This window comes from Melanostigma gelatinosum (assembly GCF_949748355.1).
Source record: "Melanostigma gelatinosum genome assembly, chromosome: 13".
In the NCBI taxonomy this organism is placed as follows: Eukaryota; Metazoa; Chordata; class Actinopteri; order Perciformes; family Zoarcidae; genus Melanostigma; species Melanostigma gelatinosum.
The window spans coordinates 18810235-18827132 of NC_136646.1; the positions used below are offsets into that span (position 1 = coordinate 18810235).

At 44.6% G+C, this 16898-nt stretch overlaps 2 protein-coding genes across 2 annotated transcripts; one reads left to right on the top strand and one right to left on the bottom strand.

Annotated features, from left to right (window-relative positions):
* Positions 1-45: 45 nt before the first annotated feature.
* atad5a (ATPase family AAA domain containing 5a) lies at positions 46-10700 on the bottom strand. The gene is made up of 22 exons (XM_079282339.1): positions 10380-10700; positions 9835-9899; positions 8002-9734; positions 7504-7582; positions 7226-7378; positions 6687-6807; positions 6355-6606; positions 5808-5956; positions 5477-5621; positions 4984-5277; positions 4388-4484; positions 4150-4232; positions 3909-4045; positions 3646-3823; positions 3356-3523; positions 3014-3238; positions 2873-2937; positions 2575-2764; positions 2358-2455; positions 1398-2248; positions 1104-1262; positions 46-814 (listed from the first exon to the last, which is right to left on the bottom strand). Exons 2-22 carry the CDS (start codon positions 9883-9885, stop codon positions 736-738), a joined length of 5307 nt encoding a protein of 1768 aa, XP_079138465.1. The 5' UTR covers positions 9886-9899; positions 10380-10700; the 3' UTR covers positions 46-735.
* Positions 10701-12366: 1666 nt separating this feature from the next.
* On the top strand, positions 12367-16167 carry LOC306787219 (GTPase IMAP family member 8-like). The gene is made up of 6 exons (XM_079282309.1): positions 12367-12433; positions 12961-13683; positions 13888-14601; positions 14672-14793; positions 14903-15566; positions 15671-16167. Exons 1-6 carry the CDS (start codon positions 12376-12378, stop codon positions 15943-15945), a joined length of 2556 nt encoding a protein of 851 aa, XP_079138435.1. The 5' UTR covers positions 12367-12375; the 3' UTR covers positions 15946-16167.
* Positions 16168-16898: the final 731 nt, after the last annotated feature.

The following is a 16898-nucleotide window of genomic DNA, read 5'->3' on the forward strand; positions in this document are numbered from 1 at the left end:
CATCTCTTTATTTAGTTGTTATAAACCTTTATTTGGTCACAACAGATACCCACTGTGAATAATGTGTACATATTCAAGACTGAAAAAAGATAAATTGAAAAACAAAACAAATGGAGGTGATTTAGGGTTGACACGCTTTTAAAAAGATCTTGAGTGCACCAACAGTACTTTGTGTGGAGAATGACGCTGTACACACAGCCTTTACAAATGATATTTTACATGTTAATCTCTTACATTAGTGATACACACTTGCTCCTCAAAAGAAATGTCTACGATAAAAAATATTTTGCAAGATGCAAAGCGGCGTCGACGTATAAAACACGACTGTACAAAAAAAAAAATCTTTAAACAAACAGCTTAATATTACAAAAATATAAAGTAGAAATCTTCAGTGTATTCATTGAAAGCACCATAAGATGCGCTGAAAGCATTGGATGTTGTTCAGCTGTGAGTTTCTCCAGGTGAGAATAACTTCAATATTCAGTTCATCTCAAAAGAAATACGTGGAACCAGGAAGTCATCTTTGCACACGCAGCTGTGACCAGCTCATCTCATGTCGAGGTCACAATCATAAAAAGAGACAAAAGGCAACAGTGACATATGTTGCTGCCGGACTATATTCATCCTCGTGTCACAACACTAACTGTAAAAGTGTTTTTTTTCTTCCACACCGACAGCCGAAATGCACGGACTCTATAAAGTGTGGCCCCTGTGTGATGAGGAGGACACTGTGGTTCAGGGGAAGTCTTCAGCAAGATGCTGTTGAGTGCTCTTTTCAACACCCAGGTGGATCGCATCGAGGTAGTGCAGGAACCTGGAGGAGGAAAAACAAACAGCTCAGTTTTCTGTGGACCCGTTTCATCAGACGTGGTTTCATCTGTATGTTTGAGCTGCATGCTCTGCGTCTTGCATACAATTAGAATTCAGTTGACACTTTAACACATTTATTCTTAGCCAGACACTTGGTGTCAAAACAAAGACATCAGTATGTGAGTCAGCTACTGGCTGCCTGTGATGAGAGGTACATAACCACATCCTGCCCACACTTCAAACAAAGACAAAGGCGCCAGCCAAGTGACAAACTACGGTTGCCGCGTGCTCACGTCCGTTTAACTTTGCCCTGCTCCTTAAGCCGCTCTGATTTGCAGATGGTGCGAAGGGCTGGCAGGTAGTCCAGAGCAGCTGCTGGTCTGTTGGCCGGAGTACCAAACACTCCTCTGAACATCAGCCTCTCCATCACTTCTCTCCTCCGCTGGACCAGCCTGGAACGCATCGACACGCATTACCTTTCTTTGCACTGGTTTAACTGGTCAGGGTTAGAACGGGGCCACAGTGCATTAGGTCCACGTTGTACAGAGGATGGTGATAATGTGTAAAGAAAGACTGGTGAGACTCACTGTGGTTGACAGGGACCGTCCTGAGTGAAGCTGTAACCTTCCCGATGGGCGGCCACAGGGAGGGTGAGTTCTGCTGTAGCCTCTCGCCCCACCTCCCCCTCTAGTTGCTGGACTTTGTTCCAGGCCTCCGCTACCGAAATCCGACACTTGTGGAAGCTCAGAGCCTCCACAGCAGCCGGGATCTCCAGGACGTGCTCCCCTCTTTCCCAGCTCCCCCCGTCGGTCTCAACCCTCGACTCGTCCGTCATCCCGTCTTTCACCACGGCACCGGCCGGTGACATCCCTCTGGGATGGTCGCCCCCTTCCGGACGAACCCTCAAAGAGGAGTCCATGTACGACATGTCGTCTAAAAAGTCAGCTATTGATTCGAGACACTGGGAGACCGGGAGACTTTTCACCCGCTCCTCGGGAGTCAGCGGCTTCCTCTTCACCGTCTCCGAAACTAAACTCTCTTTGACGCCTCCCTTTGCCTGAGGAGCGCCCTGCGTCTTGCAGAGAGACAGAAAACCGTCTTCTGAGTCCGAGTCCGAGTGCAGTCCGTCCTGGTCGGGTAAAATGTGCCGCTTCTTGCTCTTCCTCATCCTACTGGACATTTTAATCGGACTGCCGTCGTCCGAGCAATCCGCCGACTCCGCCGTGTGCGGTGACCTGGCGCGTGATGGCGGCTCGTCTGGATTAACAGAAGGACGGTGTTGTAATGCACAAACGGACTGCTCTGGTTTGAAGGTAGAGGTAATCAGCTGTGTGAGCGGCAGAGGTAAGAGCGTCTCGAAGTTGGAATAGAGCAGGTCCACTCCTCGTCGCTTGCTGTTTGCCAGCAGCTCCCAGCACAACATCTCCTCCGTCGGACTCTGTTGACAACACACACCCGGTCAATCGAGTACAACAGGAACCAAAGAAAAGCTCACTTTCCACATGTTGTTACTCTCAGCGGTGTAACGTGGTGAATGAAGAGTTTACCCTGAGCCGCTCCCAAATGTCTCCCTCAGGTTCAACATTCAGCAGACCCAGCATGCTCTCAGTGCAGCCGGTGTCACAGGGAGGAAGAGCGTCGGTCACTGCACACACAGACGGATTAAAGATGGGATTAAAAGGTAGTTTATTTGTAAAGCAAAACCAAGTGATCAACATTACTATTCCAACAGTTTCATAGGCTCCCACCAGCTCATCTTCTCACCTCGTGTGCCGGTGTGCGTCAATGGTCTGGCGACGCGGTGGCCTCCTGCGCTCCGGGTCCAGAACTGCAGCTGCAGTAAACTCTGCCGGATGTCACAGCCGTTGAGTCTGAGCAGGGAGCTGATGTCCAACAGGTCCGTCCTCGTGTCCTCCGCCAGACACAACAGACGCAGGAAGCTGCCAACATCCAACTGTGCCGGAGAAGGACAACTTATAACCGACTGGAATTCACTTTTGATCACCGATCTCTCCCGCTCGATTGGCATTGAAACATTAGTGTTGAACACTCGTCCACTCACCACTGAGGGCGTTTTGAAAAGGATCTCTTCAAAGTTGCCATCAAACACGGTGCTGAAAGCAGGATCTAAAAGACCAGACAAAAAGTGTGAATGAATCCAATCAACACAGACTGAGATATTTAGCTTTCTCCGTCTACTCACCGCTGGTAGTGAGGATGACCGGCCTCTTCGTCGTGGTCATAAACGTCTTGATGGCAGCTAGAAACCCCCAGTCGTCATCAAAAATAACATCCACCTCTTCAAACAGGATGAGCGAGGTGGCCGTCTTCTTGCTCTCGTTGTTCTTCTCTTTCGGGGTGGGAGCTGGTTTGGGCTCTTTGTGCTCATTGACACACTTGCTTGCTTTTAGGACTTTCTTGGAAGGAGCTATGTGAAGAGATGCGGGGGGGAGAGAGAGAGAAAGACATTTTGTTTAAAGGTCCTGGTAGAAACCTTTCATGAAGGTCAGCCAGTAAACAAGTGACACGAGAAGATGAGATGAACCTGTCTGTTCGTTCTTCTTCGTGTTAGGCGTCTCCTTGGTGGTGGCTTGACCCGTTTTGAAGAAGTTAGCTAACGAGGTGGGAGCCAGACCTCCTCTTTTAGCTCCTCTTGGGGACTGAGGCTGTTTCCTGGGAGAGGAAACCGCCCTACGAGGAGAGTCCACCTTTCCTGGAAGATGAAGAATACGACCCGGAATGAATTTCCAACAGTTCCCACCACACACACACAGAACATATGCAGGAAACAGACCCTCGTTAGAAACAGGTTATCAACGTTAGCCCGGTACATACTGGGCGAGGAGCCGCGCTTGAGAGGGCCGGCGCTGCTGCTTGTGCCGTAGCTGTTGAAGTAGGCGGGCTTGTGGGCGTTGACCCCCTGACTGTCCACCTGGTGAGACTGAGTGGCTTCCTTCAGCTGGGACAGAATCAGACGGCCGCTCCGCTGAGAGGAAGCATTCACCTCGAACACCTTGAGGGACCAGAGAGCAGTTAGGAAATCAAGACGCCAATTCCTACACAAATGTCACCGTTTGTGGACCGTGACGCTTTCGTACCTTGAAGCCCAGCTCCTGGGCACAAGCATAGACTGCAGCAGTCTTTCCTGTTCCAGTAGGTCCTGTGATGAGTATCGTGTTACACAACGTGTCCTCTCCGTCCTGGACGTCCTCTTCTCCGCAGTCCCATTCCGAGTCTGGACACAAAGAGCCATCATTCAGTCAACACAAACGCACTACAAGCAAACAGAAGTAGTTATAAAGAGGAAAGAAAAGGAGAATCATTTCTCTAATCTCCCACCATTGTCGCCTTCCTCTTGTCTCTTGTCTTTCTGCTTTTTTCTCTCTTCTCGGTCTGCACGCAGTTTCCATTCCTTTAGCCAGCTGAATGAAAAGGAGAAACATGAAACATTCGCCCAAAAGTTCCTCATACGATGGCCCCGTGCCCACGCTGTGTTGTATTTACGTAACGGGATGATACTATGCGGCTCCTGTCTTTACACAGGTGCAGTGAAATCAAAGCTGTGTTAGGTCCTCACCTGTGCAGCCTCCTCACTGAGCCAGTGTTACCTATGACGTCGCCGGAGTGCTGGGGCTGGTATTTGTCCGTCCATAACACGTCCTCTCTCAACACGTCTGTGGAGACAAACACTTTCTACATGACTTCTGACAGACACTTACTGGATCTATTCACCAAGCATGTAAACAACGAGGACAGAGGTTATCTTACTGGCACACCTTTGAGGATCTTCTATAAATAGCCGTCATGCCAGTTGGAAGTCTTTTCCTCGGGCAGGCAGCTTTTTAAGATAATTACACATTGTTGTGGTGGAGTCAATGCCAGCAGCTCTATTTTTAGCCAATCAACTTTGATAACGACACATTTGCTACAAAAGTTAATTCTGGAGGGCAAGTTAAAAAAACATTAAAGTAAAAACAGTTGGTCCGATGGTGTGTCAGTCTGTTGCAACACATTTAAATATATTTGCAGTCTTTGATTGCAAGCTTGCATTGACTTGTGGTTTGTTGGACATAAGCCGGAGCTTCCTTTATGTTGTTTAAGTTGAATCCCATTGGCTGATTTGCCGTATTGTTTGTTGATCCCAAAGTTGGTAGAGAGAATGTGAACCCTCACCTTTTCTTCCAGTCCTCTCTCCCGACGGCGAGTCCTCAATCACAACCACAGAGCCGTCATCAGACGGGACGGGAGCAGTTTTCTCATTCGCCCCCCCCTGCGGCCTCGATCTCCTGGCTCGTCTCGTACGCCCCCCCCTTTTTGTTGGCTCCGGCTCAGGTTTTTCTTCTTCTTCTGCACAGTTGGCCCGTTGCTTCTTGGCCACCTTCACAGACACTCCCCCCTCGCCCTCCATCCTCTTCCTCTTCCCTCCCACTGGTGTGGTGCTTGTGACTCCGGTTACAGCCTCTGGTTCTGCCAAGTAACATGCAATGGATGTAGAGAATAATCGTTTAATTTAGGCTCTAATTCTCTCCCTATTGTGACTGATTAATACTGCAAACGTCTGTGCTTTGAGAGGATAGATTAGGATAAACACTAAAATGAAAACGGTTCGTGCGACCGGACGTTATGCGGTGCAACATATATCTACCGTTGTTTCAGTCAGACTGACCTGAGCGCTGCTGCTGGTGGTCAGCGCGTCTCTTGATGAAGCGAGTGGTGAACATGTGAGCGGGGAACAGAGGGTTAGAGGTGCCGACCTCCTCCAATAGGAGCTGCCGAACAATTTCAGAGATCTCAGGCCTCCAGCCAGAACCCTTCAAAAAGGAAAAATCAAACATTGTGTTTGCCGTTTAACCCTACGACACTACAAACGAAACGATGCACAACAATTTAAACTAAGACAGAATTGAGCATTCAAGTACGTGTACCTATAAACCACACAATGAGATACTGATCCTGCTAAACGTGTGACTAAATCATTACGGTCATACCCGACGTACCCGCTCACAAAAGGCTCTGCGTTGTGGTTTTGTCCTCACACAAAGGGAACCGCTGACAGACGGAGGGGAGTTGGATGTTTGGCACCAAAGCTCTTTCAGATGACGCAGTAACGAAGACTCCGGCCACCGTAGACTCCAAAGAGGACAATCTGTCAACAACAACAAGTTATGCTGAGCTACCAGTCCTCCATAATAACACATACATTAAGTCATATATTTAAGTTAAAGTAGCAATATCACAATGTAGAAAGTTCAAGTGCTGCATTCAAAATAATTAGCTAAATGTAATAAATGTAGTAAAGTAAAAATGTAAATGTTTTCCTCTGAATTATATATGAATAAAAGCATTAACTTGATGCCATATATATGTATGTGTGTGTGTGTGTATATATATATATATATATGCATGTGTATATATATATATATATATATATATATATATATATATACGCTTTGATATATATATATATATATATATATATATATATATATATATATATATATGTGTATATATGTATATATATATATATATAGAATGTCAGCTTACCGTTAGACGATTGCCTCATGTGAAGAACTGGCTGAAAGGAGGAAGAGGAGACAGAGTACGCCTCCCTGCTGGCGGCCGTCTTCGCGATCTGTTTCCTGAAGGACTCGGGGAGGCCGCTCTTCAGGAACTCTTTGCGAGCTCTGAACTGCTCGTCGTCCTGAGAGGTTTCAGAGCTGCTGTCGTCAAAGATGGAAATCATCGCAGACGCCTTCCGAGCGGGCTTCTCTTGGCCCAGCGAGGCCCCTTTGGAGACTGTGAGGAAGAAAGTACAGCACCATTAGATGAGAGTTCTACAAAATGCTAAACAGTAAATGGTGATTTTTTAGAGTTACCTGGGACAGTCTTGGTGTCTTTGCCAACAGATGCTTTCCCCAGAACTTCATGTAGGCTGCGTAGAGGCTTCTGGGTTTTACTCTCTTCTGTCTGGTCCTCCTCCAGGCAGATGACAGAATCCTGAAAACCACATAATAATAAGAGAAAAACAACACTTAACTTTTGTGTTGTATTGTGGTCGTGTCCCATTGTGGCAATGCGGACAAAAACTAAACAGTGCAAGATAATACGAGGGTCTGAGAGAAGAACCACAGCTACGCCAAAGATTTGTTATTAAATTTGTGAATCGCTAAAACTTTATCGGTCCATTTTTGAATGACAAGCCAGAGGAAATGTACAACGGCAGTCATTACCAAAGACTGGGTGGGCCTCATTAGACTTTATTAAGGTCGCCCAACTAATTTGTATAATTTCTCCCATAATCATTTATTTAACATTTATATCTGCAGTTCACCTTTGAGCCACATGAGGGAGCCTGGATGTTCCTACTGTTCTGATAATGTATTCATTCTGATTCATCTTCTGCCTTTAACGTTACCTCGTCTTCACAGTAGCTCTTCTTGTTCTCAGTTCGTGACGAACGCCTCAACGTGTCCTTTCCCTTGACGGCTGTTTTTTTACTCCGCTGGATCACTTTGGCTTGCTCCACCAGCTTCTTGGCCTGCTTCCTTTTTTTAGAGTCATTTGATGTCTGAAAAATAATAAAGGCATCCATTCATCACCCTCGTAATGATGATGTTTAAAATGTTCCTCGTCATGTTAGTACAGCAATTCATTCAATTTAGAATTTGTCCAATCTGTAATAAATATACTTACTTTAGCAGAAGAGTTGATGCCACTTCCACTTTCAGGCTTGGTCGTAGAAACGCTTCTATGGACTCTCGTAAATTTAATCCTTATGAAAAAGAAAACATTGAATTAAGAACATTAAAAAGAACAATTACACGTAAATACATTCATACACACTCACTTTATTGGGTAGCTAACTGTTGGAGAATGTAGTTCGTGGTGCTGTTGAACTGTATTGCATTACGCTACTGACAGGTGTTTCTAATATTTTGTCCACCCCCTTCATATTAACGAAGGTACGCAAAAAACAACAACTCGCTGCATAATGAAATTCAGTCCTCCAAAATGAACATATAGTGGAATAAACACCTTTTCAATAACAAATGTAGCATTATAACCTTCATGAATGCAGGACTGTTGTATTAGAGCGCATTAGTTCAGCTTCGTTGTACCCAATAAACTGGCAACTGAATGTATACATGCATCCAAAATGTCCTTCATAGAACGTGTAACTGTATGTGTCACCTGATCGGGGTTTCTTTTGTGTCAGGTGGGCACACCACCTCTGCTACGAAGACTGTGCGTTTGGACTTGCGTATCTTTGGGGTGGATATCTTTGCAGGGCTGTGATTGGGTGAAGCAGCAGCAGCAACGTCCTTCGACTCGTTGCGTTTCCTGGTTTTTCTGACGGGGCTCGTTGGGGTGAGCTCAGGCGCTTGCCGGACCACAGCTTCTCTTTTGGACCTCCTCACCGCCGCGACGGAGGGAGTTGAGGTGATGGGAATCTCCTCTCTGATATCATCAACCTCAACAACTGCGGCCACTGTTTCTTCCACAGCATCAGCTGGGGTGGTGATGGCTTCATCTTCTTCTTTAGCTTTCTTTCTACCTTTTCTTGCTGGTTTCTTTTTAACTACTTTGTCTTCCTGAGAGGCTGCAGGGACTTGCTCAACAGTGGGTGGAATTACAGCATCTTCTTCAGCAACTTTGTCCGCATCATCCCCAGCCCGCTTCTGCTTGCTCTGGCTCTTAGCAGGCTTGGTTTTGGAGCCGTCCAGGCTGGGCTGTTTGAAGGCCGCCATGAACTGCTTCCTCTGTGCCTCGCTGCACTTGGGCATGGAGTCACTCTCGAGCACAGCCAGCTCTAGATCCTCCTCTTGAAGAACCACGTTGGATCTACGCCTGACAGTCGGAGTCGTAGCAGGAAGTTGGTGTTCGGCCTCCACACGAGGAGACGACGCAGGGCTCATCGCCCCCTTTCTCCTGCTGAAGATAGAAGCTAATCTCCCCCCCGCCATGGCGGCTTCCTGTTTGGGTGAGACTACATGCACTTCAGCCTGGATGGTGACGGTTCGGGGTGAGACGTGAAACGGTGGCTCCACAGAACCGACATTGTCTTCAGCTTTAGGGACGTCCAACTGGTCAGTGTCCATATCTTCTGCCTCTATTGTGATTTTACTTTCGTCTCCTCTGCCCTGTTCATCTCCCGTGTCCTCTTCACCACCGCCCTGGCTCCGCACAAACTCTTCGAAGGAGATGGTGACTGTGCTGTTGTTTAACCTCGAGGCCTCATCCACATTGACCTCCATACTGACATCACACAAGGAGCTTTCTTTTTCCTTCTCCTCTGGTTCCGAATGCTTTGCCTTCCTTGAATTCCGTGGAACGGTTCCGACTTTTTTTGCTTTGTATTTTGAAGGTACAATTGGAGACAATTCAACACCGTTTAGTTCCAAAATAAGTTTGTTCCCACATTCGGGACCATCTTCTTCAGCCTGCTCATCACCGACAGTCTCAGTGGCAGTGACAAAAGCCTCAGCACTAAGCTGGTTAACGAGGGCCGCTGTATCACTGCCAAGAAGACCACAGCTGCCGACTGCTTCAGCTGCAGAGTCTCTGCCATCACGTGGTTTTTCGACAATGAGGCAGCTCGCCTCCTCTGCGAAGCTAAAGGTTTCAGCCTCCACAAGTTTCCTTGCAGCTTTGCTGGCCTTTCTCCTCCGTTTCTGAGATTGCCGTTTCACCGACGCTTCTGGGCCTGTGCGTTTTTCTGCGAGATCAGATGTCCGACAGTTCTCCTTTAACTGTTCGGGGGAGCTGGTCTTTTCTTTAGAGGACGGCGCCTTCCGGCCAAAGTAGTCGGCGATGGTGTTGGAGCGAGGCGGTGAAAAGGGTTTCTCCACAGGCTTGGGCGAGAAATAGTTTGTGATGGTCTGGACAATATGACTGCCTCCATCTTTGCGGGATTTCTTGCAAGGCTGTAAAAAGGAGTCAAAGTACGTAATAAATTAATTAAAACATTTTGCAGCCGCTACTGAATGCTATATAAAAAGTTACAAATCAGTGTCACAGACATACCTGGGTGTCAAAGTCCTCAATGACGGATGCCATCGCCACAACACCAGCCATACTTTTAAAGAGACCTACAGCGAAAGGTAAACATTATGTAAATGAAGACATTAAGTATTATTATCTAAATAGCACAGTGGTCTAGGTTGCATTCCATGTAAACTCATTATCCCGGAGTTATCAAATAAAGGCAAAAGTTCCATAACAATAGTGTTATGCTCAATTATTCCTTTAGTTTTCAACAACCTTTCATGCTTTATCACTTATAATTGAAAACCTCAACACTCTGTATTTGAATATTTACAACAAAAAAGGTACAGCATAGTTTATTATCCATTTATTAGACACTGTTGACACTGTAAACAGCCTATAAAACAGCATTAAAACCATACTATGCAGGGAGTTAAGAGTTCAGGTGAAGAATAAAAATGTACAGAACTTCATAAAGGGGTCAGGGAGAGCTAACATAAACATGTATTATTATAAACATGGCGCCCTGTAGCACTTACAGTTTTTGTGCAAAATGACAAAAAAAGGTGGCGGAAAACACTCACCTGATAAAAAGTGAAAGTGTAACTTGCTGCTACTTCGTCTTCTTGTCTTTTTCCTATTCACTTCCCCGAGTGTGTGGATAAACAACAGACGCAAAGTTCATTGTGTGCGGCGGACATCAGTGTGGAGGAACCAGACATATGGACGTCACTGTAAAACAACAAGCTAGCATACTTCGGTAGATGCTACTCTCAAAGCAGCTCCGCTCCTCGCGCGTCCAACAGTTGGTCCAAACGTCTCCAACATGTCAGCCACGAACATACTGAACGTTAAACTGGAAAAACGTTACGCGGATATTTTCCAAATTGTTCCGAGTAGGAATTGAAAATTCATGTTTTCTTGACAGTTTGTTGCTCTTTCTAAAAACGCGCCAGACCGGTCGAGAAACGAAGAGCGCCAAATATACGTGACGTTCCGCGAGACCGGATTCAGCCAATCACAGGGGAGGAAAATGGCTCCGTCGTCGAACTGACGTGGTTTGCCCAAAACAAAGATGGCGTGTGGTTTTGCATTTGATGGGGAGGAAAAACTGACAGCTACCTCTGCTGGCTGCGCCAAGCCAATTCAACACAGAATAGTCAGTTATTGTACCAGTGATCACAAATATACAATTATCTACTTTATCATCATACAGTATACTAACACGTGTTTGTCAAGATACAATTAAATCACAATGAAAGCAATACAACTATATCAGAATCAGAATAATGGGTACGCATACATGGAATTTGACTCCGGTTTTCACATTGCTCTCAATATACATACATGGAATATACAAATAAACAGGAAAAATATAAAAACAAGGACATTAAAGACAACAAAGTAGAACAGAGAAACCAAGCATAAACATTTACCATTTAACGACTATGTACAATATAAATATAAATAGATATCGCAGAATATATATGAACATAAACAACAACAATGACAATGCACAATGGATTGGGGATATTAGTGCAGAATGGTGGTAATAGTGCAAATTGAGGATATTTAACTGTCCGCGGGAATAGGCTGTGATTGTTTTGTTGGTAACAGGTAACAGCATAAAATTGTTGCAGTTACAATCATTGTCTTAATTAATCAATTAATCGATTGGTCTGTTAAATGTAAAAAAAATAGTCAAAAATGTCCGCCACTATTTCCTCGTGCTCAATGTGATGTCTTCAAATGTCTTGTTTTGACCGACAGTCCAAAATCGAAAGATATTCACTTTACGCTGACATAAAACAAATAAAATCATAAAATTGGATCCTCACATTTGAGAAGCTGGAATTCAGGAAATGTTTGGTATTCCTGCCTAAAAAAAGGACTTAACCAATTAATCAATTAGAAAAACAGTTCCCAATTACTCTGTTGTTAATAGTCAGGTTGATAAATCACCAAATCATTTAGTAATTACATGAAATTCTCAGCGGAGATTTAATTTCGTTGAACCGCCATATGATTTGTGATACTTTTGAAGTTTTAATACAAACATGTTAGTCCAACTGCTTAACATTTCGACCAGGGAAGATTGTTTTAAGTTGGACCCTGTGGTCATCAACAACAGTAACATCAGTTAGTGTCAGTGACTATAAATAAAGACTCCGTGATCTTCATGTATGTGAGGAAACTGTGTAGCAACAGTTTTACCAAACTTGCCCCATCAAAGTGACACATTAACCTTGTGAAAAGGTTCGGTATTTGTATAGATCAAAGGAGAACTCACCAAACATCAGTTCCCCCAAAAAATGAAGAAGAACATCAATAGTTAGGATGTAATTTTAAGTCTGTGTAATTTTCCAAAGTAACGCGCTATGTCACGCCCTGTATACATTTACAACAATGCTTGGCATTCCTCTCCCGGTGAAACTGGGGGAGGTGTATCATGTGCTGTGAGGAATGCGTTTCCTCATAGCGTTCCTCATAGCGTTTCCTCAGACCTAGGTCCCTCTTTACAAACTTTATATGTGGTGCTGCAGAATGATTTGGCTGTATTATTATTAACAGAGTTACTCAATGGAAGCAAGAACGTCAACAGCATCAATGCAGAAAATAGTTCCTGGTTCCACCTCTGGTAAGTTGACTCTTTCATAAACCTTGGACAACAGTGCGCTTCCGCAACATCTAGTGCAATTGTTTGGGCCGGACACTGTGGTTAAGCATCAAGTGTTTATTTTAGTTCATTTAACAGGGACAGTTCAACTACACATTCTTACTATAGGAAGAAGTAATTAAATGAGGTGTTTAGTTGAAGCTAACTTGAAGCTTCTGTCTCTGCTTTTGAATTCATGTTAAAACAAATAAATGTAATGTAGGCTGTTTCTACTGAACTGAATTCAACTTTACAGAATAAAATGTAATACTTCTTTGTATTAGTGGATATGCTGTTGTATTTACAGTGTTTTTATTCATATGCTCAGCAGACAGTTTATTACATACACAGTCTAATACATCAGTCTTGCTGTGAATTTGACATTCATGCCTTTACAGGAACACACGCCTCGTGATTCAATTATCTCGCCTATCAATCAATCCATTGAGTCTGATTCTGACATAGTGTTGTATAACGGACCTATAAAGACTACTGCGTCTCTCTTACAGGACAAAGTCCCCACTCTCCAGAGTTGAGGATTGTGTTGGTAGGTGGAAGAGAATTACTGGGGTGGCCCAGTAATAAGAGTGCAGCTGGCAACATCATTCTGGGTAAAAGTGTTTTTGAGACCCACAGAAGAACTGCCCAGAGTGTTGTGAAGCAGCAGCAGGTACATGGCAGACACGTCACTGTGGTCGATACTCCAGGCTGGTGGTGGCACTACCCACGAGACAACACTCCACAGCTAGATCAGATAGAAATAAAGAACAGTGTCCATATGTGTCCACCGGGGCCCCATGCCTTTCTTCTAGTCATTCCAGCCGGTTCTCTGTTTCTTGAGATCTTCAGACGATCGCTGGAGGAGCACATGCATCTTTTCCACAAAGGAGTGCTTGATCACACCATTGTGCTGTTTACTGCAGAGGGTCCGTTGAGAAGCAAAGAATTGGAATTCAATATCAGTCGGTGGCCAGCACTTCAGAGGATCCTTGAACAATGTGGAAACCGAAAACATGTTCTCAACATCAACGACAGGCAGGATAGCACTCAAGTCCAAACGCTTTTCAAGAAAATCGAAGAAATGGTTTCTAGAAAGGCCGGTGGTCACTATTCTATTGACAGTGCTGATGGAAAAGCTCTGAGAGAGAAAATAGAAGCAATGGTTGATCGAGCATCTCAGAGGGTTGCCGAAGTGCAGACAAAGAGAAGGGAACTCAAAGCCCTGATTGAAGGTGAGTCTAATCAACAAACAATACATTTGATTTATTGTGCCATGCATAAAGCACCATTGGTTCATATTTTAACCTGGGTTCTTTTGCAGATACTGGAATAAATATTTGAGTTTTAAAAACATGATAATGATATATCAGCCAAAAGTTGTTGTTTTTAATACAAACACATTCAATAGAAAACAACTTGTGCCCCTTTCTGTATAGGTGGCAAGACCCCCCCAAAACATTTAAGAATAGTGATGGTCGGAGCACAGTGGTCAGCCAAGAGCTCAGCGGGCAACAACATTCTGAGAAAAGATGCTTTTGCTGTTGATCACACAAGAACAACAGAGTTCTGTGAGATAAGCCACAGCATGGTGGCAGACAGGCAGCTCACAGTGGTCGATTCTCCCGGCTGGTACTACAACAGCACCCTGCAGGACATCTGTGAGATGGATAAAATTGAAATAGAGAGCAGCATGCATCTCTGCCCTCCCGGACCCCACGCAGTGCTCCTCGTGGTCGGCCTGGCATCCGCGTTCAACGCATCGTACCGGAGAGCAGTCCAGGAACACATGAGTCTGTTCAAAGACGAAGTGTGGAAGCACACCATTGTGCTGTTCACTAGAGGGGACTGGCTGGGAGTGAAGACCGTGGAAGAGCGTATAGAGAGCGAGGAAGGTCTGCAGTGGCTCGTGGAGAAGTGCGGGAACATGTACCATGTCCTGGACAACACGAAGCGCAGCGATGAGACGCAGGTGACGGAGCTCCTCGAGAAGATTGAAGAGATGTGGGCAGGAAACAAAGACCCTCATTATGAAGTGGACCTGGGCCGTGCAGAGCAGATGGAGGCAAGGAAAGAGGCGGGACACAAGATGGCCAAAAGGATTCGGCAGACCACCAAAAGACAAGAAAGAATACTGAGAGAGTTGTTTGGAGGTAATCAAACAATTATCATATCATCTTTGATGAATTCAATCACTGTTACTGATGAAAAACATTTTTACAGGGGAGAAGCAGCCAATCACTGACATGAGGGTTGTAATTGTTGGCAAAAAAGACTCGGGGAAGAGTATGGTTGGAAACGGGATCCTTTTTGAAGAGCTATTTGACTCAACTTGGCTGAAGAAGGTAACCAACCATACTGCCTAAACTGAAATATTCTAGGAGCAGGGCCAGGGAGGATAACATTGAATTTGTCATGTCTGTTGTGGTTATATTTTATTGTTTTGCCATTTAGGAATTCCAAGATCAGCAAGAAACCACGACATGTGTGAAACATGAAAGAAATAGGTCTGGAATAAACGTCTCAGTCGTTGAGGCTCCAGGCTGGTTTACAGATTCGACGATACCCGACTGGCTCAAGGGTGAAGTTCTGCGCAGCGTCTCCATGTGTGCTCCGGGCCCCCACGCTTTTCTCTTAGCGGTTCCCATTTCCAAAGCCTTTACAGAGAATCACTACCAAGCAGTTGTCGAGGTCTTGATGCCATTCGGTGAGAGAGTCTGGAGACACTGCATGGTGATGTTCACCTGGGCAGACTGGCTCAATCACAGGTCCGTTGAGGAGCACATCGCCGCACAAGGCAAAGCCCTCCAGCGGCTTGTGGAAAAGTGTGGGTACAGATACCAAGCTGTCAGCGGCAGTAGTTTTGGAGGTGGTTTTCCAATCATGGAGGTGCACCACAAAATTACTGCCATGATAACACGAAACAAGGGCCGCTACTTCGCCTCTGAAGGCAAAAAGGGGGAAAAGAAGAAACCAACTCTGACCTGGCAGGAGTGGGACAGCAGGGAGCAGGAGCTGATAGACCGGATGTTGAAAGCCGTGGCACAAGAACCCGAGGAACCACCGCTACCATCTGTGAAGATGACAGCTAGCTTGGACGGAGCCTTCATTCCAAGCAGTGAGTTTGATATTATTCCATCAGGGTTTTTTTTCTACAGCAATTCAAATTGGTAAATATGTGCACTGCTGTTGTGAATCACACCATTCAACTTCTGTTTTCAGTGAGCGGAGATGTTCCCTCAGAAGTTGGGAGCACATTTTGGAGACCAAGAGCACGTGACAGGGTGTCCGATTGGCTGAGCAGTGGAGTCGAGAACTCTGATGTCACCTCTGGGGTTGGCAGCATGACTGCCTCGGCCAGTTATGTGTGGAAGTTGGATGAAAGCTTTCACAACATCCAACATCCACCAATGACTACGTTTTTCCCAGAAAGAGACAAAATGAAGTTAGACACTCTCCATGGCAGGGTAGGAACCCAACGCAGGCACTCTTTTTAAGCTGAATATGCAGCAATCACAAGCAGGCTATAAACTGAGGTACAGACAGTGATAGGCTGTACACGATAGGAAAGCACTCTTTGCCAAACACTGTTAGACACTGTCAAGAAAATGGATCAATATCCAGTGATATTAGTTTCTGATGTCTGGACAGCTCATTTTATGATCTTTAAATGTATGGTTTATGTTATGTTCAAGGGAAATAAATGACTGTTATTAGCCTACAGCCGTATTAATTAAAGGTTATCATTGTAAATGCATAATTTATGTCTTTCCTGTTTTCTGTATTATGCAAAACGTTGGGTTGGAACCAATAGAGCAAAGCTTACTGGCTTAATCAAATACAGATCAACAACCTGTGTTTGTTCAGGTTTATAATTTACTAGCTTGAAAAGCAGTAAAAAAAAAAAGGTTCAACAAGAAATACAATTGTGGGAAAAGCTATGGAATACTTTAATTGTATAGTGGATATGAAAAATAATACAGAAATGACATGTCTTCTTCAATAAATATCTAATAAAAATCAAGATTCATGTGGTTATTTTACCAGTTATGGAGTTATGTAAAGAGGTATGATGGAGTGAATGACTTACTTATTTTATTTTTTGAAACTTTTTTACTTACCTTTCACAAATGTAATTGAATCAAAAGATGGATGATCGATCGGTCATTTTTGTCATTTAGGTTCCTCCGAACTTTTCAGAAGGGTCGTGTTGGTGCTACACAAACCATCACCTGTTTGAAAGCAAATATTGTTAAAAAAAAAGAATTGTCTTGTGTGTAACAAACTGTAAACGACACATAGTTAAAGCAAACACGAATTACTTTGTGTTATTCCCCAGTGACTTGTGCGTTATATCTGTGTTATTTTAAAATGATAGCATAGAGTTGAACTAAAACGCGAATGCAGCTTCCCGGCCGCCGTCGCTGCTGTGATGTTTTCCTTGACCCGT